At 40.1% G+C, this 25,559-nt stretch overlaps 1 protein-coding gene across 5 annotated transcripts in view; it reads right to left on the reverse strand.

The window, feature by feature from the left end:
- Positions 1-405: 405 nt before the first annotated feature.
- Positions 406-25,559, reverse strand: part of C6 (complement C6) — a 48,126-nt gene continuing 22,972 nt past the window's right edge. The window contains exons 2-20 of one of the 5 annotated variants that reach the window (XM_085566648.1): positions 23,875-24,020; positions 22,796-22,885; positions 21,417-21,574; positions 20,459-20,615; positions 18,077-18,221; positions 17,330-17,471; positions 16,371-16,509; positions 14,226-14,426; positions 12,809-13,049; positions 12,003-12,125; positions 10,846-11,012; positions 9,727-9,952; positions 8,366-8,537; positions 7,295-7,406; positions 6,721-6,853; positions 5,544-5,735; positions 4,925-5,015; positions 3,248-3,489; positions 406-1,343 (exon numbers count right to left, since the gene is read on the reverse strand). In XM_085566648.1, the coding sequence (XP_085422774.1) occupies positions 1,162-1,343; positions 3,248-3,489; positions 4,925-5,015; positions 5,544-5,735; positions 6,721-6,853; positions 7,295-7,406; positions 8,366-8,537; positions 9,727-9,952; positions 10,846-11,012; positions 12,003-12,125; positions 12,809-13,049; positions 14,226-14,426; positions 16,371-16,509; positions 17,330-17,471; positions 18,077-18,221; positions 20,459-20,615; positions 21,417-21,574 (2,823 nt within the window). In that variant the 5' untranslated portion in view covers positions 22,796-22,885; positions 23,875-24,020 and the 3' untranslated portion in view covers positions 406-1,161. Of the gene's footprint in view, positions 1,344-3,247; positions 3,490-4,924; positions 5,016-5,543; positions 5,736-6,720; positions 6,854-7,294; positions 7,407-8,365; positions 8,538-9,726; positions 9,953-10,845; positions 11,013-12,002; positions 12,126-12,808; positions 13,050-14,225; positions 14,427-16,370; positions 16,510-17,329; positions 17,472-18,076; positions 18,222-20,458; positions 20,616-21,416; positions 21,575-22,795; positions 22,886-23,093; positions 23,851-23,874; positions 24,021-25,559 lie in introns of those variants that run through there. The other 4 variants (XM_021551448.3, XM_021551441.3, XM_077790360.2 and 1 more) reach the window with 4 other exon arrangements.

Consider the following 25,559-nt stretch of genomic DNA (forward strand, 5'->3'; position numbering starts at 1 on the left):
TTTGATGATCCATATGGGTCCTTTCCAGCTCAGCAAATTCTATTATTCTTTTCTATGATTCTGTGGGGCTATTTTCCTAATTGTCATTGTTCTGATGTCTGTTGGTAAAGAAAGAAGTGGAGTTCAGTTTTCCCCTTCTTAAAAGGCAGATTTATACTCAGATTTGTGAAATTCTGAGTTCTGAAGAGAACATTCTAGTTGCAACTGCTCAGAAGTAATGATTTGTGCCCAAGCAATGCTGGGGGCATGGGATGGGCTGAGGTGCCCCATGGGATGGGCTGAGGTGCCCCATGCAATTGCTCTCAGGTTGGGTGCTGATGCAGGTGTATGCAAGGAATCTGATTGTGATGTATTTCTGTAGGCTCAAAGCACAACTCCAAGTAGAACCACATATTGCAGCAGGACTCTGCCCAGTGCATTAAATGTTTATTTTATATTTAAAGTACAAACATTCTTAATTCACATTGAGGGGTACCACAGAAATTCACCAAGCTTTAGGCTTCAGGCTTTCTACCTAAAGCTGAAACCCAGTGAACAAACACAGGAAGCAAATACATCCTCCCTTCAGCTAATCCAATTAAAAATCACATCACTTTGATGACTTCACTCAGTCATTGCAAAATTGTGATTTTCGGTGTTTGGTATTGCTCCTTCCATTTGTACTGTGTCTGCATGTAACCTCTTGCTACCCCTTCCCCATCTCTGATGTGAGAAGTGGTGCTGAAGTGCTTGCTCTGTCTGCCTGTGTGATATAGCAGGTACTCAGCCAGTGAGACAAGAGTGAACAGTAGTCACAAACTGTCACAAGGACAAAGCAACAAATGGCTGAAGAAAGGAAAAGTCTCATCCAGCTCTAGGGGAGGGGAGACCAAAGGCAATATTTCTTTTTCTCCCTTTCCATTTGTTTCCCTCCCTTCTTCTGCACATCCCCAGAGGTGCCAGCAATGACAAGTTGTCCCTTATATCCCCAAGCCCAGGTAATTTTCAGACAGAAAAAAATCACTGCCACCCTTCTCCCAAAAACCCGTTAAGCAAGCTGGAATTTTTTTTCTCATCATTTTGTTTTGATTTACTTATCCTTTCTTAACCAACCAAGCTTTTCCTGGGTGGCTCAGTTTGCATTTGATGCAATGATTATGGTATCTGCAGAGAGCAAATGGGTTATGGTAGGCAGCTCCCCTGCTCCAGCACCTGCAGTTTGATGCCAGCACACTTCATGGCTGCCAGCATGCAATGACTGACTGTCCTCCTCCTCCCTGTCGTCTCCATTTGGATGCAGTGAGGGCGGATCTCTCCTTTGGGGCACTGGTAAGGCATCAGGCAGAAGCACTGGGTCTGCGTCTCTGGAATGAATGTGTGGAAATATAGCTGTAAATGTGATGACTAAAACCAGATTTTATACTTTGATGACATTTCAAAGTCCAACAGGGAAAAACACTAGTGGATGTTTGTGATATATTAGTTACAAAAAGCCTGTAGAGCATTCACTAGATGGTTGGCTATTAGGAATAGAGGCATAATCAGCTTTAAATAACAGTTTTTTCAGCAATGGCCCATACAAAAGCAGAATTGATTTAACTATTTTTATCCACTGTCTTTCCCTGACTTTTCTTCTAAACAAAGATATATTAAGTTGACTTTCTTTTTCCAATTATCTTTGAACACAATCTTGCCATGAAATGGAGTCTTAAGGTCCATATTGTGTCAGCTCCGATTTCATTAAAGCTCTCTTTATGAATACTAAGCTACCTACTGCTGGCCTGTGGTAAAGCTCAGTCCAGCTGGGTTATTTCATTACCTATTTCTGATCTAATCTGATAGTTTCTGATCTGATCTGATCTAATCACTCTTTATATTCTTTCCCAGAAATTCCCTAGGCAGAGTTTCTGCCTTCAGTTTTTAAAACATGAAAAATGTGTGCTTTCCTCCATTTAGTTTCTTTCATGGTACTGCAGTACCTTCTCTGCAGTATGTTCTGTTCCTGTGTTGATACCAGCTACTCACTTTCAGAAAAAACAAAACATCCATTTCCTAAATGTTTGTGCACACTCATGAAAAGTGGACTTCTGCGGAGACAGTAAAGAGTCCAGTTCTAATCTCTTGAGCACCACACTGACAACTAACCTTATTTAATATATTTTTCTCCCCTTTCTCTTATTTTTCTGAATAGGGCTCCTCCGTATGCTTTTCAGAGAAAAACACTGAAGTGCTGGCACAAGATCAAGCTTGAAGACACTTGCACAGTGGAAGCAGAACTAGGCTTCTTAGAGGCTTTGGAATAAGTTATTTTTTTAAAAATTACCACCTTTTTCCCAGAAGCACATGGTACCTAGTGGTTCCACCAGATGGACACACCTGGTCATACCCTCTGCTTGAGCGCACAAGGGACAACAGGTCATGCAGTAATTTTACAGCCATATTGACTTCAAATTCTCTGCTGTAGAAATCTTACATCTTCAGAACAGAGGCTTAGGATTGCTGCACACTGCTGTTGCTTTATTTATCATTAAGTAGAGCAGGTGCGATAAGAATCAGATTTGTGTCTGGCAGCAAGGGATGGAGTGAGAGTGTCTGTCACTCAGCATTTACCTGGCAAACACTTGATATGCACAGAGCCAGTCAGCACCTCAGACATTTACAGAAATACCTACTGCTCTTATCACCTGGTTACACAGTAAATAGCCGAGCTGCACAATATTGTTTAGAAAATAATCCTCTTAGGTTTTTTACCAGCTTAGCTCGTTCCTTAAAACACTTGATAAATACAATTTTCACATATGGGTATTTGCAAATTTTACCATTAAAATCCCATTAAGACTAATGGCCCCAGTATTGCTTTTGAAGTAGTATAATTATTTAATTTCACAATTTAATTACATATTATAGAGGGTGTGGCCCAAATTAATTCCTGAAGTACAAACTAGGAACCAGTAGCCTCACAAGGAATGGGTGAAAATATTACCAATTAAAAATTCAAATGTTAATTCTCCTGGAAAAGTTCTCTTAATTTTCAAGTTCCTTTTGTGCCTTTCTAGTGGTAACAACACTACACTAGATGTGAGTAAAGGGAAAAGTCACATATCTAAGTGTAATCCTAGGTAGCAGGGACATAGGACTGACCATTTCACACTCTGTGTGCCCAGAGAGACCACAATATCTGTAAATCATGTTCTTGGAGCAGTGAAAGTCAGCACATTTACTTTTAGATCCAAAGGGATGGCTGAATCTCACCATTCAGAAGTCATACCTTGACAATCCTCCCAGTCATAGCAGGTGTCATAGCCACAGGGCACTTTCTTCAAGCTATTTGTAGAGAGCTTTGCCCTCTCAATAGCCCAGTCTAGGTTGGAATTACCATGGCAAGGGCCAGCATGCAAGAAATTAAATGACTGCACTCCAAGGCACTTTTCAGCCGAGTACTGACAGCTGGCCTTAGTTACATTCTGTTCTGTAACAGCATGTAACACACAGATGTCTTCTGAGTAGTGGCTGCCCAATGGAAGAAAACAAAAATTATTTTAGCAGGCTATAGAACAAGTCCATACTTTTAAACAGTACACATACTTTTAAACAGTACATCAGCATCGGACAAAACACAACAAAGCCATGGCCAGGCTGGAGATTCACCTAAAGACCTAAGGCTGCCCTAGCTACTGCAGAACCTGGACCTGATAAAACAAGTGCTGTGGAAAGGGGAAGCTTTGGTCCTGTCCAGCCATTGGGAGGTGAAGGATACGTGTCTGTACAAGAAAAAGGAGAAATTATTACCTCCACTGGGCCTGGGTGCCTTTTCTGTGTCAATGCATCCCTGCAGCTGTGTGTGCAACTCTATCTCTGAAGCACAGGTGTCTTGGGACCAAGGGCAGGTAAAAGCAGTCATGTGGCTTGTAGTTTTCTTTTTTCTGTATTGCTTTTGGCTATTGAGTGAATTCATTCCTAGAAGGTGCATGCAATTCCAAGCAGCATCATTTTGTGGAGCTTAGTCATTTTCCAAAAAGAGTATCATAAAATCATAGAATGGTTTGGATTGGAAAGAATCTTAGAGATCATAGTTCTCACATGCTCCTTGTACATAGTGATGACATTGGAGAAATAAAGAGAAGAGTTTCCAGGAGTCTCTGTTTCCAGAGTTTCCAGGAGCAGAGAGCGGTGTAGATTAAAAGGATGCGCTGTGGTGTCTCATTACAGTAATGTAATTGGGTTCATTAGAGGGAGCATTGCCAGCAGATTATGGGAGGTGACCCTGCATATCAACTCAGCTGTGGTGAGGCATATGTGGAGTGCTGTGCCCAGTTCTGGGCTCCTCAGCACAACACAGGCATGGAACTCCTGGAGCGGGTCCAGTGGAGGGTTACAAAAATGATCAAAGGGCTAGAGTATCTCTATTATGAGAAAAAGCTGCAGAAGCTGGCCAGTCCAGCCTTGAGAAGTGATGACTGAGAGGGGACCTCATCCCTGTCAGTACCTGCAGGGAGGGGTCAGAGCAGGGACTGGGCTCTGCTCGGTGGTGCCGAGCAATAGGACAAGAGGCAATGGACAGGAACTGATGCAAAAGACATTCCACCTGAATATGAGGAAGTGGATTACTGTGGATTGAACAGTTTGCACAGAGAAGTTGTGGAGTCTCCCTCACTGGACACACCCACGCACCATCTTGACACAATTCTGTGCCATGTGGTCTGAGATGGCACTGCTTGAGCAGGGAAGTGGGGCCAGGAGACCACTGGGGTCTCCTGATCCATTCTGTGATTCTGTGATTGTTACTTATTTCACAGGCTACAAACAGGACTGTAATTTGAATATAGAGGAACAGCTAGCTAATATCTTGATTTGCAGTTGTCTTTTCCTGCTCTTCCTCTTCAGCATCACAATGGCCTCTTGGTCTATCATTAGAGAAACTTTGATTTCTAGTTACAGTACTTACCCACAATCTTCTTCTGGAGACATACAAACACACTGAGATCCAACCTGCTTTTGTCCTAGACTGCAAATACCTCTAATTTTGGTTAGCATATCTGAAACAACAAGTGAGAATTACTGTAACTAGTAAGGAGTGAACGGAAATATTTTACACTCCTACCATAAAAGCTATAATGGATTTATTTCTATTTGTCCTAAGTTTCTCTTTTCAAAAGCTCCCTGATTGGCACGCTAGAAGTATTTTCATCTGTCTTTGTAAAAATCACTGGAAAATAACAAGAGCAGCTGAAGTTCCAATAGAATGCATTTTCCTACTTTACTTTCATAAAGCTTTGTTAATGCAGTTGGGGTTCAGTTTGATTTGGTTTTGATTTTAAGCAGTTGCAGTGTCTCAATTTCATTATTAACATCTACAGTACACAGCATCCAAAAATTATGAACTTAATGCAGAAGCTTAGAGCTGAATTTCTGTCATCATGGGAAACATAAAGTAAAATTAAAATTAATGAACAGCTGCTATAGGTCTTAAACCCAGTCATCAGCCTTCTAGTTCTAGCTAGCTGAAATAAACAGTACTGTTAATACCAGCAATGGAAACAGTAAGTATCTGCAGGCATACTAACCTTTTTCACATGTAATAGACCTCAGAATAGGAGGTATCCAGGACAGGTCTTTCCCACAGGTATATTTTGTGTGACCAGTGACTATAAACCCAGCCTGGCAGCTCAGCTTCATTGTTTCACCAATGTTGTACTGTTGCTTGAATGGGGAAATTGTGACACTGTCAGATATTGGTGGCCTGAGGCATACTGAGGCTGTAACAAACAATAAAAAAAAAAAAAACATAATTTTTGTTGGCTTAATGCTGTGTGGATATTTACAGAAAGTCATAATGCTTCATCTGAAGAACCATATATAAAGACACTTAGTAATACTGAACATTTGTCTGACATTCAAAACTAAAAAAAATTTAACATAATTAAGTCTAGAAATTTTTAGTGCATTGTCATAGTCTTTAAAATATTTTTCAAGTAATAACTAAATAACAACAAAATATTTATAATGTATGCCAATATAAGTAATTTAATTTTTCTGTTTAAAAATAGAATGGCATATAACATCATGTTTTAATTTCTCTTTTGTTAATAGAAGAAAGTCAATGGCAATAGAAAACTCATAAGTATATTCAGGTACTTTTTTTTGTTAAAATGAAGACTAAGTCAATGAAATTATACCAAGTTTTAGAAAACTATTGAAATCTTGTTAGCTAACACAAACCAATTCTGATCTTTAATTCTTAACTGACCTATAAACCCTTAAAGGCCTTGATTTATAGTAGTGATTTTCAATGCAATCTGGGAGGTCATGGTTAGAAACACATAATCCATTTAATATAAAAGATAGTAGAAAAATTTCTGGAGGAATAATTTCTTCTTCATAACTGTATCAACCTAAACATGTCTATGTAAGTCTGAAAACATAAGGTAAGTTCTTTTCTTAAAGCTATTTAAAACTAGAAAAGAGAAGAACCTCGCAGCATCCATCTGAGGATTTTCTAATGCACTGCATATTACTATCTCCTTACAAAGCACATAATAGTAACACTTCTGAATTGAAAGGGGAGTGATGTAGTGATTCATGATGTTTTTGCCACGTCTACATAAAATACCTTCTTAAAATGCTATATTTTCAAAAATGTTAGAGATTTGTTTTTAAAAGACCTTTATAAGAATCTTTTTTGTATGCTTTCTTCCCCTTCTATTTTGTTGCTGTGCATTTTGTTAATTTTCTCTTTCTTACGTTGGCACTCAACATGCTGTTGTGTCCAGGTTTGATCTGGCAGACACCGAAGGTATTGATAGCCAGTGAGGCTATGCCCACTCACACAAGCAATTTCAACTTCCTCCCCAACAGCATACTGGTTCTTTTCATTCTTTAAAAAAAAAAAAAACAATTAAAAAAATTTAAGAAACCCACACCACAAAGCTCTGCAAGGATCTATGGTAATGAGACTGGGCATTGTCAAAGGAAACAATAGCAAAATCCTGATAAGATGTAATGAATGCATGCATTTCCTACTCTGAAATATGAGTCATCCACTCACCAATATAATGATAACTTTTTCTAGTTGTAGTAACTGATGTCATGGTTACCAAACAAGGATTCAAGGACAACTTGAAATTAATTTTACCTTGACTTTTCTCCAGTTGCTGATGTAGTGTGGTGGGCTAGAGTCCTGCAGCATTCCTTGAACATAGCACTTTCACTAGCACAGTATCAAGATTGGATATCAGGGACATGCAGCAGAGAAACTATAAAATGTCCAATCTCTGCAACTACTACACTTTGCTTCTGTATAATTTTTCATGCTTACCCTGATAAAGCCGTATTCTGGTGGGTCTGGCCTAGAACATCCAGACTCAGGTTTACCAATCAAGATATTCTCTTCTCTCTTGGCTTCATCATCATTTATACAAGGAGCACCTCTGAAAAGTGAAAATCTGCTGTAAGACTGTATCTTAAGCATTCCTGTCACCAAGTAACAATGGCAGAATTGCCAGAATTGCCGGAATTGCAACTCAGAAGAGTTGCAAGTTCCTCCCCCTATACTTTATTCTGTTAAACAAAAGATGGTGGACAAAACTGCAGGTTGATAGGGGCAAGAGCATGAGAGCAGTAAAAAAGTGCTAAATGCATTTATCAACATAATTAATTAAATATTTTATTACAGCAAGAAAAAGAGGCAGCAAAGAACAACAAAACAGGAAGTCACTAAATAATCCATGTAATTCTTGTTGCCCCCAGGCAATAATTAAAGGTGGCTGGTCTCTGTGATCATGGAGCTGTACAGCCCGTGGTGTCTGAGTAATCAGAACTGTGGAGCCCACTGCTTTTTATCCTCTCCTAATCACTCTGGAGAGGTGAAAAACTGAAGCCTTGGGCTTGAAGATGAAAAAAACTGCCCAGTTTGAGGTTAAAATTTGAAGTTGAAATCACGCTAAAAAGTACATCTAGAATACTTGAAGTGGAAACCTTTGTAACTTCATAGCTTCATCCAAACTCTCTCTGTGACTGAGTTCAGATCTAAACCTCTAAGAAAAGAGGGGATAGGGAAAAAAAAAAAACCTGTGAACTCCAGTGAAGAGAAGGAAAAGATTTCTCCTTGGCTTTAGAAACAAAGCCACACAAAGCAGCATACAAAATCTATAGGCATACTTTAGTATGCAATTTATCAGCTGTTTTCTAGGAATAAAAAATTAATAAATCCAAATGTGAAGCAAATTGCAGGGGTTTTCAAAGTTTGCCTTTTCTATACTCCCCCAAAGAAATTCAGAGGGGAAGGTTGTCTGCTGTTTCTCCCTGGTAGTCACAGAGCCACTCTAGAGTGCTCCTTAACTATCCCAGTTAGTTATCCATGACTAAGGAGATCTTTTGATCTTCTTACCTGTCTGTGAACACAGAAACATAACAGTCCTCCTCTTCTTCCTGCTGCCCTTCACATAGCTTCCCACCATTCATTGGGGAGGGGTTATTGCATTCCCGGGTCCTTCTTTTTTTGAAGGAAGCATCACATGGACTCCATTCAGACCAGCAGCTCCATCGCCCATCAACAGCAACTGCAAGGAATTAAAGAGACACCATCTTGGCAGACCAGTACCATACAGAATATTTCTTTTAAGGCCACATGTGAGAGGGATGATGGTAAATTCATATTAGCCATTTTCAGAAAATTTAAAATTGTTAAGGTTAAGGCAGTAGGTTGCATCTAGAGCATAAAGTTTTCCAAAAGGTGTCCAGCCAAATTCCAGCTGCTTCATAAAACCCTGAAGTACATTTATGTCTTTAGTTTTGATTGCAAATAACATTAAAACTCTGAAGTGGCATATTTTATACTCTTACTGCACTCACAGATGTGTGTGTTTTCATGGTACTGACAAGTTTCTTAAATAGGTCATTATTTAATGAGTTTTCAAATAAGTCTGAGTTCTAACATCATGTCTAAATCCCAAATCTGCATCTTATGTCAGTTAAATTAAAACATTACTATTACTGTTTTTTCATAACCCCTGGCATCTATTACCTGTACCGCCATGAAGCAGGCATAACTTCTTTTCCTTACACACACTTTCTTTTCTGCATGCAATAGACTTTCTGTATCCATCTCTGTCTTCAGTTGTTTATTTCTTTCAAAATATTATTCTATCAAGGTCAGATAATGAGGACAGTACCTATCTAAGTGACTTTTCCTTATGTTCCCTTTTGGTTCAGGAATATAAACATATATAACATCTCCTTTGTTTCTCTTAGTTATGGAACAAATGCCAATTTAATTAAAAAATGTTTTTACATTAAATTGCACTTAAAATTCTCCAGAATAGTGATGATTTTCTCTCTCCTTATGACAACTGAGTTTTCCTTCTAAAGTGTAATCAACAATTTTTATGTTCATTAGCCTTTTAGTCTTAAGCATATCAGGCTGTAGGGAAAACTAAGCAATGGGTTTCTTAATTTTTTGCATCAATTACTTTTGATCTCAACTTCCCCCTATTGCTGAATAGGTCATTTCACATTAGCTTAATTATGTAGCTAAGGAATATTGTACCATGTCTTACACTGTTCTTCGAGTCATGGCTATTCAGTTTGATTTTTTAATTTGTCATCCCTACATTTATCCTTATGCTTTTTGGACATTACCATGTGTCAAGAAGTGCTGTGGATCTAGCAAGGGCACGTTATGGCAGATTAGTGTCTGACAAAGAGATAGCAGAAGGCCCAGATTTGCGCTGCTGCCATCAGCCCAGGTACCTGAGGTGTAGCCCGGAGCCCGCGTCTCGCAGTTGGCGCCGTAGGTGCCAGCCGGGCACAGGCAGAGGCAGGCGGTCCCCGAGAGCACGGGCCGGCCGTTGTTGGGGCACGGGGCGCAGCGGCACGGGTCGAACATCCCCGCGTGCTCCCTCAGGGCCCGCCGCAGGTGGCGGCGCTTGGTCACCGCGCACGGCACGTTCCTCACCAGCTCCACGATGGGGGACACCTGGCAGAGAGCTGTTCATCAGCAGGAGCCGAAACACAGCAGGGCCCTCACTGGTAGCCAGAGCATTTTAAAGGAGATAGTGCTTGCATACAAAGCTGTGTCACACAGGAATTATGGATGTTTTAAAGGAGCACAACAGTGTTATACATATATGTTATCCTGTTCATAATGCTTTCATCTCCTCAATTTAGGACTCTATGAGCCAAGGAAGAATCAACCAAGTGGGATACTATGTCCTAAATTTCAGGATGCTCTCTACCACACATTGCATCACTATGTGATGTAAGGTTTGCTTTACATCCCAGTCCCTGTCATGTCAGACATTCCTGTGCTGCTTCAGGAGTTCAGCAGCTGCAGCAAGAGAAACCTCAGTGGATGCTGCATTCAGGCAGGTTTTGATGTTTGCTCATAGTGCTGCTGAGCAGCTGCTGTGGCAGCTGGGGAGGGAGACAGCTCGGTGCACTCACAGCAGCACTGGCATGCTGCATCAACGAACAGGACAGAGATAGAGGGCATTGCTGTTTTATTCAGTTTAGCTATGTCACACACTTTGTGACGTAGGCCTGACAAGGGAATAATACCATGCGCTTTTTTCCTGCACGATAACTAACCTCTGCCTATGCCTGAGCTCCTGCTGGTGCTGGAGCAAGTAATTCACACTCGTCATTCTTAATCCCATTGTCCATGGACAATGCAAAACCAGTGTGCCTTATAAACCAACATGCATAAGAAGTAGTCCTAATAAAAGTTCTGTATGTTTATGTTCTGCCCATATTTATGTACATTCATATCGCACACAGCATCATCCCTGTTTACAGGAAAAAATATCTGCACAGCTCTATGAAGAGCAGTTAGTCTTTGCTATCTGAGTGTTTTTCTTGTTCTTCTCTTACCTCAAAGTCAATTACCACAGGATTGTCCTTTGTTGATTCCAGCCAGTCTGTGAAGACTCTGTGTCCTGGAAAAGCCCCCTTTTTCTCCCAGGCCAGAGCTGCTGCATACTCTGACCTACCACCTTTTACCAGGGAAACTGATCGTTCGGCTGACTCCAAAATGGAACCTGAAAGACAATTTCATCACAGTATTTTCAGACAAAGGCTTCCAAAGACATCATACCTGACAACACTAACTATAAGAAAAAGTATAAGAGGATATTAAAGAATATATTAAGAATAATTTTTTGAAACTATCATTGGAAAAAAGAAGTCAAAGCTCAGAAGAACAATCCCTGCCTACTATGACAGAAACCTGTGATAATATTTCAAAGGAAAGTGTTTCAGACCTGAGCCATGGGGATATTCAGAGTGTAAGACAGTAGTGAAAAATGCAGAGAATGCAGTAGTCTCTTCTAGAGCACACAGCATGGCAGGAGGATACTTCTAGAAAACACAGCATGGCAGGTTTAGTCCTGGCTGTAAACATTTAAGTTAAACTAATCAACTACTGAGGACAAAAACATGGTGGAAGTGATGAAATTCCTATCCTTAGTGATGCAGAGTATGACTCCTGCCATTCTCATGGAAAAAGCACCAGCTTTCTGCAGTTTCTGAGACACATTTCTGTGTCCCCCCGGTACCTAAATATCTGCTTGGCATGAGGAAGGTGGGAAAGGAAAGTCAGGGAGTTTTTTTATTGCAGCCCAACTCTCCCAACGACCTCTGCACAACACTTAAAAAAGATCAGGAACTGAGTCATAGACACAAATTTCTAGCCTTTGTTCATTTTACAGATCAGCATTCCTGGCCCTGGACCCAGAGTGAGGGGTAATGTTTGGCAGATCTGTGACCAACTGGACAGCCAGTGACACCAGACCCCCAGGGATGGCACTCCAGAGCAGAGAAATAGCACACCTACATCATAATTTCTTTTGCAAATGACAATATGCTTTCAGTGCTTGTATCAGAGGCAGACAAAGAGACACTGGCTGCTCTGACAGTGGTAGAAGAACATCTGTAGTTCAACAAAGCTGAGAGGTCACCTGGGGCAGCTGAGGGAAATGGTATCTCTCAGGGTAAGTAACAGGACATGGCCCTATTCTCCTCATGGTCACCTTCATGTGTCACAGTCATCCTGTTTGTGGTGCATCTGGTACTGACTTCCTTTTTCTTCCAGAATAACACACGCCTGGTTGTTTCTGTTCGGACACATTCTGTTGATTCCTCAATTGACAGGCCTAGAAATACCACAGAGCAGCATCTTTATCAGCATAACCATGATACATGGCAAGCATCATGCCCCAGGCTCCCACACTGAGATGAGCCAGCAGCTTTCCGTGCTCCTCACTTGCCACTGGAGAGTTCACTACAGCAGGCACATGCTGCCCTACATACAGTGTTGGACAGAGGCATGCTTCATCTGCCCTCCCATGCCTGTGCAAGTGACAGCAGTGGCATTAAAGATCACAGCTTTTAATTTTAGATTTCCTTTTTTGTGGTGTTGTCTTAATTTTGATAGTCTAGCAGTCATGGGAAAATTTTAAAGTAATTTCTAATCCAAACCATCAACTTTATCGACTGCAATCCCAAAAGTACCCCTTATACCTCTCAGACTTCAGTCCCATGATATAGGATGCTAGAACACATTTCCTCGTGGCACTTGGTCTGGGTCTGAAGGTCTTAAGTGGTTTCCCTGAACACAGAGACATTTACCAAATAAGGGAACTTCTGAACTTTTCAAATACAGTGTAGAGCAAAAATTTCTTCTTGCTCTATATGTAAGCAATGTGAGTAATTAATGAGTCTGGGAAAGTCTAAAGAACTTTTTGCTGTTGGAGAACTTTGTGGTGTAAGTCCTAAAACCAGGGATAAGAAAAGCTGTTAAACAAATAATGATATTTGCTTGTTAAAGATTACATACCTGAGTTCCGCAGTTCCTCAGAGCTGTACTGGTAAAGAATATCATAGGAACCACCCATCTTCCCAGAGGTGTAGTAATGAGTGCCAAAGTCATCAAATATTCTGCTGTACAAAGCATAGTTGTACTCCAGGGGCAGGTGGTTAAGTGCTTTTAGAAAGATGTCTGATAGCTGCAGATCTGACTGTTTCATTGTGAAGTTTGCAACAGAAATTAGTTTATGGACTCTTATAAAGTTGGAATTCTAGAAATAAGAAAAGGGGAATCTTAGCACCTTCAGAGGGAGGTAAATGCAGAAACTAAAGGAGCCAAGAGTATTAATATCTTATTTATACATATTTTAACATATAGATCTGAATGAGATGTCCCAAAGCACAGGAAAATTCCTCCCTTCTTTTAAGTGATCAATATAGTCTTATTTTTTCACTATATAAGGAAGTGTTGCAAATTGACTTGTAGGCCTGTCAAACATACACAAGTACACATCTACCTACAAACACTCACTAATACAATTTATAGAGACAGAGATAAAAATAGAGGCTTCCTGACTGATACAGTGGATAATACAAGGAAGACTCAAGGTAATAGTCCTGCTGTGGATCATTAAGAAAGGATTTTAAACTGTGTCATCTTTTGCCAACACCAGAGTAAATTATTGGTGTGTTTCTGTGATTTCACAGAATCATGGAATGGTTTAGGTTGGAAGAGACCTTAAAGACCATCTAGGTTCAACAACACTGCTGTGGGCAGAAACAATTTCCACTGGACTAAAGCCCCATCAAATCCGGCCCTGAACACTCCCAGGTATAGGGTATCCTCAGCTTGTATGGGCAACCTGTTCCTGTACCTCACCACCTTCCACAACAACAATGCTGAGAATCAATTGATACACAAAATAATTTTCTGTTGAAAATTTAAGCTAAATTAACATTTTCATAATTAGCTCTGGTCTGAGCTTAAGCCAATAAGAAGCTACTGTTCCCCCAAAATAAACTTACCAAAATAAACTTAGCAAATAAAAAAATAATGTAGATTAATACCCAGTACATGCATAAGTATAACATTCTTGACTGCACTTCCTTTATCTTTTGAGTTATCTGCTACTGTGTTAGGTATTGTGCCCTCTTAATCTATAATTAGGATAGGGGAAGGAGTCACCCAATATGATAATGTCAAATCTGTGTTTTTAAAAGTGGAATAAGCCTATGTTTTCTGTACTAAACCCAAAAAAAACCCCATGATGCATTACAAAAGGTATGTTGCAACCATGAACATTTTGTAGTATCACAAGAGGATTTTTTAATATCTAATTCTAGTGGGCCAATGTCTTGGTAGGGAGAGTAGCCTTTGGCAGCTCAGTTCTGAAATGAGCAGACACAAATCAACTGAAAGAAGGAAACTGAAGGCAACATTAAATTACCTTTTCATATGAGGCTTCAATAGCTTTCTTGAAGGAGGAAGATGATGTAACCTTGATCCGTCTCTTTCTTGAGAATAAAAATGGGATTCCAGAAGAATGTTTACCACTACGAGTGGATGAACTACTGTCATAAGCACTATCACTCAGGGAAATTAAATCTTTGTAGAAATCTGATGTTACATCATCCTCTTCATCTGTTACCTGGAGATTCAGTAAAGCACAATGCATTTGCATAAATGATAATATGAAACAGAAAACTATTAAGCGATGAATACTTGATTTTTTGATGTTTTTAATGGAAAAAATATGCCTGGTTTTTTGAGATGTGAAAGTAAGCTACAAAAAGATGAGACTAAGAAAGGCTAAGAGGCAAAATTAATACAAGCTAAGAACCAGACTTACTAATAGCTGTTTATACAACAACAAAAAAAAAATGTAGCACTTTCTTCTGAAAATTCTCACTGCTGGGCCCTAAATCATAGGAATATTTTTCAACACATTCTAACATACTTTTAAAGGAATTCCAGACATACATGTTGTGACGACATCATGACTGCTTCCCAACCATATGGCTTCTATATTTTACAAGACAGAGTCTGGTGCTTCCTGACTTTTCTTCTCAATTTCCAGCTAGAAGAATGAACAGGATTCCACGGGAGAGTCTTAGAGCATGGTTGGACTGCTAGCACCTACACTGCATGATGGATTAAAGGCAGATAAAGAGGAATTGAGAGTAAACCTGCTGATCAAGTTGTTAACCTCCAGTGGTGGTGTTGAGCAAAACACCAAGAACCTCAGCATCAGATCAGAAATTACTTATTTCCCAAAATTTGGCAAAATCCCTCTGTGCTTTTGAAAAATGAGATTTTTTTTCCCCTCCTCTAGACCTGGTTTGCTTAATATGGCTGCTAAGGGTTTTGGGAAATTAGGTGGCCCTTTCTCCCTACCCCCATCCATTTTTCAAGAAGTCATATGCTTTTGCAGGAAAATAGACTGGAGTTCCAGGAAGGCCCAGTCCAGTGACCTTTCTATATGAGAAGCTGCTCTAAATGTTAAAAGATAAAGACTACACTCCTAAAAGTGAGTTTCACAAACCCTTAACAGTCTGCAAATGGACATCAGTAACTTAGTGAATTTTACTAGCTATAAAGAGACCTGGGAAAACCAAAGGTTGGTTTTCCCCTCTGAATATTTTTGCAAACAGTAATTTTTCACCATTGTTGACATATCCTCCATGTCATGGCCAATTGAATTACAACTTCTGTGGAATGCAGCAGGGTGTTATTTTTTCAGTTGCCTCTGTTAAAGTAATCCTAAAATCTCACAACACCTGTGGCAAAAGTCATCAGTTTTCATCCATTAGTTGAGCCTTTTTCACATCCTGCATTCTTTTTTTTCCAGTGCAGCATCTACTATCTTCAAAGAGGGCCTGCTCATATGTACACAGCCAGATGTTGTGCCACAGTATTGAAGGCGTTTTCTGCATGCCAGTGTCCATAAAAGGGGTATTAGTGCTTCCTAGATTTTTTGCAAGATACACTCCAAGTTCATTTTGTTCATTCCCCATACCTGTCCTGTAAGCCTCCTCTCCAAATGTGTGTATTTTGTCCTCCTGCTTTCCAGGCTCAGTGCCTGCCTTCATTCCTTGCTTCTCTGTGGGGGGCTGGGCAGGGAACAGGTAGGACTGAGGGGTTGAAATGGCTCAGGGAGGAACTGGAGCCCAAGGCTGCAGGTGACAGGAAGGAAGCTGGAGTCAGTAGCAGCAGCCATTTGTTTTTCAAGTACACAAAAGTGATGCTGGAATAAGCTTTGGAGTTGAATAAACCTCTGCCTAGATGATGTGTAGCTAGGAGAAGGCCCTTGGTACCAGGTCAGAACAAAATAAGGCTGCAGCCACTGGAAGCAGGAGAAGCTCAAATCAATCATATTGACTCTGATATAAGGTGCATTGAGTTAACACATATCTGAAAAGCGTGAGTGGAACATGAATACCCCCTTTCCACACATCAATTGAAGCAAGTTCAAGCCTCACCAGGTTGAGAAATTTTGTTCTAAAACATGCAGTACTACCTAACACTTGAACACTTATTTTGGATTGTGATTACTGCAAGGGCTTTATGGCTAGGAGCTGCTGCTTGAGAGTACCTGAAAGCTGACAGCCTCCAGATTCGCAGGGACACGATACAATTTCCTTGTCTCGTTGCGCTTCACTGTTGTGCATTGTCCTCCATTGAATGAGTTGCCAAGAACTTCCCCTCGGCTCTCTCCCGTGAGAATGTGAAATCTAACAAAAATTTATTTCCAGAGATTAAACAACTCCAGGAAGATGTATGGACTTGAAACATTTCATGGTATACAAGCTGCACTGAGGTGTTCTAGAGTCAATTGAGAGCATGAGCATCTTTTAAAGGAATTGCAACAACTTCTCATTCACTCTGAATTCACCTGAAAAATGCAGTGGCATCAATCCAGTTGCCTACTTTCCAGCAGTGCCTAACCTTACTGATAACCCCAAAGTTAGGCAGTCAGTCTTAAGTGGAGAACCTAAAAATGGTTCTAGGAAAATGAACTACTGGTTCTCTATTTCTACCATAAGTGATGTTATTGGACCACACTGAGTTCAAAATTCAATTAAAAAATGCAAGTCTGCTAGGGACAGACATCCCATGTTTAAGCTTTATATTGCTTTAATTAATAGTGTGGAAGTAGTTGGTATCCTGAAACATCACATAGACAAACATCTGTAGACAAACATCCTCAAAATCTCTGAAAAACTTGGCATGATGTACAGGTAAGTAATTCCATGAGCTGGAAACTGCCCCTACATGCTCTGATTGCTGTGAGAGGGAACAAGTCACTCAGGGAGAGTGTTCCTTGACACCTCGTTATCTGGTCTACCAGCAGTGCAGAGCAGGACTGGAAGATGCAGCAGGGCAGTCCTAGTCTAATTTTTTTTTTTATTTTTATAATTTCTTGCCAGTTTTAATTTGAGACATTATATGCTTTGATGAATGCTCTCACATGCTTACTGGGAATTATTTTGTTCATGTAAATTAGTGAGGTAACGACTAAAGCTTACAAAAAGATTAGCAGAATTGGCTTACCCACTGCCTATTAATTGCACGCCGGGGATGCTCTCATACTTGCGGTTACACACAGTCTTTTTCCTTCCACAGTTTCTTTCATCAGAGTTGTCTCCACAGTCATTTTCTCCATTACATTCCAGTGTTTTTGAAATACAGCGACCTGCACCACAGAAAGGAGCAAAGGTTCATCATGTCTAAATGAAGAAAAGGGCAGTCTTGTCTTTTTCCCTTGCAAAGGTGTGAGCTTGCCATAGATATTAGCACTGAATTAGTATAAAGCCAGGATTATCCCAATTAAGAAATTATTCTTTCAATTCTGTGAGTTTTGTCGTGTTTCAAAACTGCAAAGGCTTAATTTTAAGTTTAGCAAAAGGATATGTATGTAAAATTATTTTGTTTAATGAGGTATATTTAAATTGAAGCAAACAAGAAATAGCCACAAACCTAATAAAAATGGTGAGAATTTATGTTCAGACAAACTCTAAAGTTATATTTCTATATTAAAAATTTGGGCGAAGAAATTAATAATTGGAGAAGTGGTACTGTCTAGCTATCAGGATCCTAGTGACACCCCTGGCTAGAGTCTGCATTTTAATTACTTATAGAAGAATTTGTCACTAATACATATAAAATCCTCATGTAGACTTTTCTCCCTGGTCCATTTTCCCTGGAATTCATACATGGAAAGTATGGATGTCTTTTGTCTCAGTACTAAAATTGGACTAAATGGTAATATTGCAGTTACACAATGGGGTTTATCATTACCACTCTCACACCGAAATTTATTCTTGCAGTCAACTTCCACTATATTGCAGAGCTTAGCTGGGAAACATGGGCGGGAATCCACCAGTGGCTCAGTACAGGCCTGGCCCCCAAACTGGGATGGTCGCAGGAGTTGCCGGGAACGGAACTGAAAGGCAGAACAAACAAACCTAGGGTTGTTTTTGTGAGCTGTTTGTAGCTAAGTCCCACCCCAGGCAGAGCCACACATCTCAGTGCTGCTGAAGCTTTATCAGAACCACAGACCTGAAGGAAATAATCAGTCCTTCTTGTCCTTCCATTCTACCATGCCATCATCCCAGGTGAGGCAGCCAGGGAACTGATATCCAAGAGCTTCATTAGTCCTGATGAAGCATAATTTATTAAACTGCAGACTAACTGGTCTACATAACCAAAGGAATCAGAAATTCCATCCCTGTATCTTCAGTATATACAGTAGGAAATTATGTGAGAAGAGGCTTACAGAGATTTTTCCTGCTCTTTACCGTCTTTGTGGAATTAGAAATACCCTGACATTGACAACCCAGCTGGCTTGACTCCTACATGTGGGACCACTTGTCTGAGGAGAACTGGATGACTTGAGAAGACAAAAAAGCTTTTCCTGAAACTTTCTGGGAGCTCATTGAGTTTTCTTTCCCTGAGATAACACCCTCCACACAGAACAGTAAAGTTGAAAGGTGATAGATAAACCACTTCAGATATATTTTCCACTCCAATTCACAGGACTTCTGGTGAGACCTGTCTGTGTGTGCCTGAATGGTTTCTCCTGTAAGAATTTTCCCACTGGCAAAGTTGGGTTCCTTGAAGATTTCCCTCCCTGTAGACAGACCCTAGGGCAGGGCAGGATGATTCTAGTGAAAATCAGTAACCAAGTGACTCTGAAGGAAGAGTGCAAAGAGCAACACCAGAAAGTTTTCAAGCTCATGAGAACCACTTCTTACGCTCCATATCAGTTCCATAACACTCACTATATTATTTGTCAGAACTTCCATTTCTTTATCCCTCCCCACCAATGGGAACTTGCTTACACTAGTCTTCACTCTTAAACAGTAAGCCAGGTCCTCCATTCTGTTGGTTATTCCTATTTATAAATGTCACAAGCAGTGATCTTTATAGTTTGTAGGGGAAAATGGACCACAGTCCACAAAAGCACCTTTTTGTTTTAAGAAGCATATATGTTGCATCAATATTTAAAACTAATAAAGAATAATACATTTATATAGTGATATAAGGTAAGAAACTTGGGTTTATAAGAGGGTATTGAAATCAGTCCAGTTGAGAGGAACACTCCCTTTCACCTCTTGAAGCTTTCTGTCTCCCAGTCTCTCACTGATTCTTCTTTTTCTGCTCTCATACTGCCCATCCTAGTTGCACCCCCACAGACTGGTTCATCTCTCACATGTAGAACAGCTTTTGTGTGTCTTTCTCACCCTATTTGAGCATCAAAAAGTTAGATATATATGTAAAGATATACTTATGATGTCTGACAAGTTTTTCAGTGTTGCTTTTCAGGCATGATTTTCTGAAACCAAGGGGTACATGCAGAGAGACATAGGCTGTGTTTATGCAGAACCTCAGACCTGCTCTCACAGTCAGCTTCAAAGGTCATACCCACCAGCCATACAACTACCCCACACAATCTGCTGTCACTTCCCTCTATCCTCTAGAACCTTACATTTGACAGGGCTTCGTTTGTTTAGGTCCAATTCACTTTTACCTGATTTTTCATTTCTTCCCTCTCTACTGTCTCACATCTAAGCCTAGCATTGTTAACAGAGAAAAGCCCAAGAGTAAAAAACACCATCCTGGGTGTTTGTCCCACAGATTGTCCCACATCTACTTGTGGAAGTGGGAGGGTTTGTGCATGCTGTGTGCTCTCAGCAATCTCAAACTGATTGTGACTATCAGCATAAGATACAGGCTGAGAATTTCTAGCCAACAGCACTTAGGATTTGTTGACTCTTTTCAAGAGATTATTTGATTCTATTTTTCTTGTCTTTAGAACATACAGAATGTTATGGATAAGATAAGATAAGATTCTGTGTCTCTCTCCTGCTTAAGCAGACATGAACACTTCAGTTTAGTTGATTCTTCATGTGAAAAATTCACCTTTAACTATGGCAGTAGAAACTTTGAAGCAAGTTTATGGTAAGCATCACAAGCAGTCTCATAAATAGATTTACTCTACTAAACCCCTTTCTGGTTTGATCTTATTTTAACTTGTTCTCTCCAGCTCCTGCTGTATAATTCATAATCAATTTCCCTTGTTAACTTAAACTCGCAATTTCCAGATCAATTTCAATAAAGTTGAAACAAGGAGATCTCCTTAGCATAATTTCTTGCATTTAGCCCACATTTTCTACCTACTTGTTTTTTAACACATGGGTCACATTCTGACCAAGGGCCAAAGTCTCCAAGCTGACAGTTGATAGGACATGTTTGCTGGTTACATGTACGAGATTCTTGCTTTGTGCACAGCTGATCACAGAAGTTTTGGCTATAATATTCATCCATTCTTATTTGCCTAAAAAAAAAGTTTAAAAAATATGCTAGGAAAGAGTAGATAGACTGTAGGTGTTCTCTACTTGTAGGTAAAGGCTGACAAAATTATTTGAACCCAACTAAGAAACCCTGAGAGATAATATGCATTTGCAGAACGTTGAATACAAGAAAAATCCAAATATGCCTTAAATTTAAAGAGCAATTATTTTTGATTCATATAATCTCAGATGTCCCAGAGGATAGCTACAGACAGAGCCAGGAGGAAAAGAGGGGATTTCTCACAAGTTTAGATTATACCACAGTGCTGCATCAAATTTGATGCTACTGAATCTTTATTTTACATGATCTGTTGTCATAAAACTAATGGTGCAGGGAGGAAATTTGGATCTCCGCCCTCCAGTGGCATTGTGCCAGTGCAGGGGCCCCAGAGCCTCATGTATCCCCAGGGGCTGAACACCCAAAGCACACTGCCTGCAAGGCCACTGCAGGCCCTGGCTGTCCTCCCCTCATTGCATCTATTGGCAGATATTGGTTTGATTGGAGTCACTGGCTCATAGGATTAGAATGGTCTGAGTTGGAAGGGATCTCAAGGATAATTTAATTCCAGTCCTCCCCTTCCCTCTCTGACTCACAGGCAGTAATGTTTAAAATTTTGTCACTTTAAAGCATTGCAATTAAAAGATTATCTATCTGATAAACACCTGAGCATGACAATTTTTCTCAATATTGTGGAAGGTGGAGCTTCAGACATGGGTGCCCCTCTCCAGAAGTGTTATTTTTCACAGAAAATAAACATAGAAGTAGTGAGATGGCTTGGTCCTACCTGTGCCTGGTCTGTGTCCCGAAATTGCAGCTCTGTGAACAGGCAGACCACGACCCCCATGGGTAATGTTCACAGTAGCACCCCTGGCTGCTCCCAATAACCAGGCTCAGCAGGACCAAGTGCATTGGCACAGTCATGGGCATGGCAAAGGTGTCCATCTACATCACAGAGACAAGCAACAAAAGCTCAAGAAACTATCACTTAGTTATGCCACAGTTCTTACAGAGATGTCTCTTCTAAAATGCAGAATCTATAAATCTGCTTCAAAATACAAAGGTGCTAAGCAGGGCACCTAGAAAGGAAGAATAATGCATGATAGACATAGCAGTAATTCAGTCAGTACTTCAAGGACCAGAAGTCACAATGGGATTTTTGGCCACTAATTTATCAGGAGTACTAACACAATGGTGGGCTATTTCTGTTTCAGAAGTTGGTTATAAATTATTTTGGATGTAACAAATAAAGATCTATTACTGTTCTTCATTGCTTAGAAGATATTTTCTAGAAATAATAATAAAAATATGAGAGTTCTTCCTATACAGTATGTAAAACAAGAAACAAGAGCTTAAGATTAGGCAGCCTGATCTATTAGTCTGTTAACAATTAATTTTTACATGCCTATAAACACTCTTTGCATAAGCATTTTGTTGCAGTGAATTCTCCCATCCTAAAGTTTTGACTAGCTGGTTGAAACTGCAAACCATCACTATTTAAAGCTCATCTGAATTTTCCACCAGCAATAGAAAGAGTACATCAAGCCTGTTTCTCACTCCAGTGGTCAACAGGACTTTATTTGCTGAGACAGAAGGTTATAGGCAAGGTTTAGGAAGTAATAATACTTGGTAAAAAAAAATCCAGAAAAAAGATGTAGTAATTAAAAACTGCAAACCTCATCATAAGGTTCAATCAACACTAAATCTGATAGGCTGTTGCAGTGGAGCATTATAAATTTGGTTTACCTCAAAAATCCCCCTCAAATTCAGTAGCACATTTAAAAACCAAAGTATTTTTTTCAAAACAATACTCCAAAATAGTTAGTTTCAAAAACTTTGAAATTAATTGTGCAATTGTTTTTTTTTCTTTAAGGTTTTTAGACACATATGCTATTATGATTTTTATTTTTTAAATTTATGATTTTTTATTTTTTAAAGTAAATGAAATTGCATCTATCCAACCATTGCTTCCTCCCTTAGCAAAGGAAGGCAGTAGGTCTTCACACTGTTGTGCAGTGAGAACTTGCAGCACTTTTTACATGGAAAGCTCATGAACGAACAAGCCTTTCAGAGAGATTTAAGTACAATAAAATAAAAAATATGATAAGACAGAGGATATAGCAATCTTGCCAGTGAGATGAGAGCAGACATATTCTTTTTCCTTACCTGACTTCCTGGCTTCTTGCACCAACAATGCCGTCTTCAAAAAGAGATGAAGCCTGACACAACAATTACTTGCTTTTTTCTGTCAGTGTGCTGTACACAAAGAAATGCTCTTTATTCTCATCAGTGAGCAAAGCACCAACCCATCAGTGCATCAGAAGCCATATAAATATTAGGCTATGAGAGGGTAATTCAACATTTTAAAGAAATTGAACAAACCCCACAGAACACTTTTCCACAGGTCTTGTAACCCATGTGCGTTGAAGCCAACAAAAAAAAAAAATCCTCCTTTCTAACTTACTGTAAGATTGTTACCTGAAGTCAGTGTATGTTGCAGACTCATGCCACCCTGATGTGGTTTGCTGCAGTCTTTCAAATGAAAGGCCAGAGGCTTTGTTTGATTTGGTTATGTTTTAATGAAGGCAAATTGATCTGGTGGCAGGAGTGCTCAGAATGAAATGGCCTCTGCACCTGCACCCCCAGGGATATGTGTTTTACAGAAGTGTGGAGAACCACCTCTTTGTACCAATGCAGCTGCCCAGAATGAGCCAAGAGGAATCAAAGTACATTTGCAGGGGGCCACAGTGGCTCAACACTCTGCAGATCTCCTTGTGCTGCCCCGGAGAGCTGCACAACTTCTCTGCTTTCAGTCTGACTGCAAGAGGGTGAGAATTTGGCAAGAAGGCTCATGCTTGTAACTCATTACTGCTTTCACGAGGAAACAGGAGACAGAGTCCAGGCTCAGGCAAAATACCTGTCTGCTGCTGCACCATCTCCACAAAAGGAGGGCTCCCAGAGAAAGCAATAGTCAAATACTTTTGAGCTTATTTACAGCTGTTTCCCTTTTGCCCTCGATGGTGAGATCAGTTCTCTGACCCTGGGGGAGTACTGCCAGCAGACAAGGACTGTGAGCCTCTGTCTTGCAGCATGGGCACCACCTCATGACTGAGGTGCCAAGGTAGGGATTGAAATGGTAAATAAGAGAATACACACATGCAGAACAAAACCAGCAATGGCAAGGACAAAAGAAGGAAGTAGTTTGCCCTAAAAAAATAATCACAATATTAAATAGAATCCCTCACCTCCCAAATACCCAGCAAGGATTCCATGGAGAGAGCAATCCTGCACTGGATCCCCTTGACTCCATTGGACTTGCAGATATTTGCCAAGATGTCAGAGTCCTCAAAACATATTTCCCAATTTGCTGGGATCCAAGGTCATCCATATCCTTGAAAAAAAAAAACCTCAGAGTTTCTTGCATATCTTCATTTTCCAGTTGCCTTTGCAGATTTTTTTTTAAAACTCTGAGCTTGCCAAGAATTGTTGTTACAAAACTTGAGCACAAAATTAGCCAAGTGATGTTCTGCCAGATCCTTATTACATTGTGTAAACTTGTCATAGGAAATCAAAATAGTCATCACTATCTCTATCATTGCTGCTGGGTGGGATTTTCAAAGTTATGTGAAAAATATCATGTTCTACCCTCCAGAGAGCATCTTCTAAACCTCAGCACCCACAGCTCACTGAGGGCAGCCCCTCCAGCCCCAGTGGGACCCCAGGAGATGCCTGGTTTCTCCCAGCCTTGCAGAAACAAGCCACAGCTGTGAGCTGCAAGTCAGTGCTCACAATACATAAAGCAGATGGCTAAAACCTTCTAGTTGAGAAACTATTTTTTCATTTCTTTGTATCAGAATAAAAAGGACTTACTAAAGAGTTATTAAATTTTAAAATATTACAAAGGAAAGACACTTCACATAGTGTAAAAGCAGCCTTTTACAAAAGCAGTCTTATAAAAAAAGCCATTTGCAATTAGAGAAGAAGCTCACAGACAAGCACCACGCTTAGCATTAACAGAAATGTTAGGTGCAGGTGGGCACTGGTAGACCTCACACCAAAGCCAAGGCTTGAGAACAGCACAACTGCATCTATTTTGAATGTTAGATGCGAGGTCATGTAAATCAGTTGCCTGAAACTTAGGGGACATGACAGCAAAGAGCGCTGCTTGGGATAACTCACATCTTAGCAAAGCTGCATACAGCTGCTGAGGTGCCCAGCAGGCTGTCAGCTCATCTGCAAGCAGGCAAGGTGATGAGAACACTGAAGGGTCTGGACCAGAACAATAAAGTAGGCACTCATGTTGTCACCAAGGTGACTAAAGAAAGGAGTTTTTCACAAGTGTGGGAGCTCACTGCCTGTCACTGAAGGACTGCTCTCCATTTTGTACCTGTTTCTCAAAGGTTTTGTCTACAGGGTATCCTCAAAACAATCTCGCTCTTCTGTCCTGGATGGAGGCTAGCACTTGCATAAGTACATCTTTGGATGTTCAAGGGCACCTTAAACAGTGTTTTTGTTCACCTTCTGTCCTGACACCTAGAGATAGAAGCACTTAGAAATTCAGTCAGCAATATGGGAAATGAAGGCTCATAAAATCAGGTTAACTTCTAGAAGTGAGTTTCACACAGAAAAGCATCAACATTGAAAGATACTCCCATGTCTGCTGCATCTTACTGAGTCTCTGGTCTCAAGTTCTGGTGCAGTATTCCCTAAAGAACAAAGCACTAACACTGGAATGAAACTGAGAGCAACCCAAAGAGGTCAGGGTGGAGGTGCCATTTTATTGCCCCCAGACTTTGGAAATATCTATGTACATATTCATGACCTCAGTTTCATTATTTCTACAATAACTATTTATCCAGGAAAACAAACACATCTCTTAATCTCTTCTGCAATGTCTGTATAAAAGATCATTTTTCAAAGAATGTGAAAA

The sequence above is a fragment of the Lonchura striata genome, chromosome Z (assembly GCF_050655825.1).
Source record: "Lonchura striata isolate lonStrDom1 chromosome Z, ASM5065582v1, whole genome shotgun sequence".
Lineage (NCBI taxonomy): Eukaryota > Metazoa > Chordata > Aves > Passeriformes > Estrildidae > Lonchura > Lonchura striata.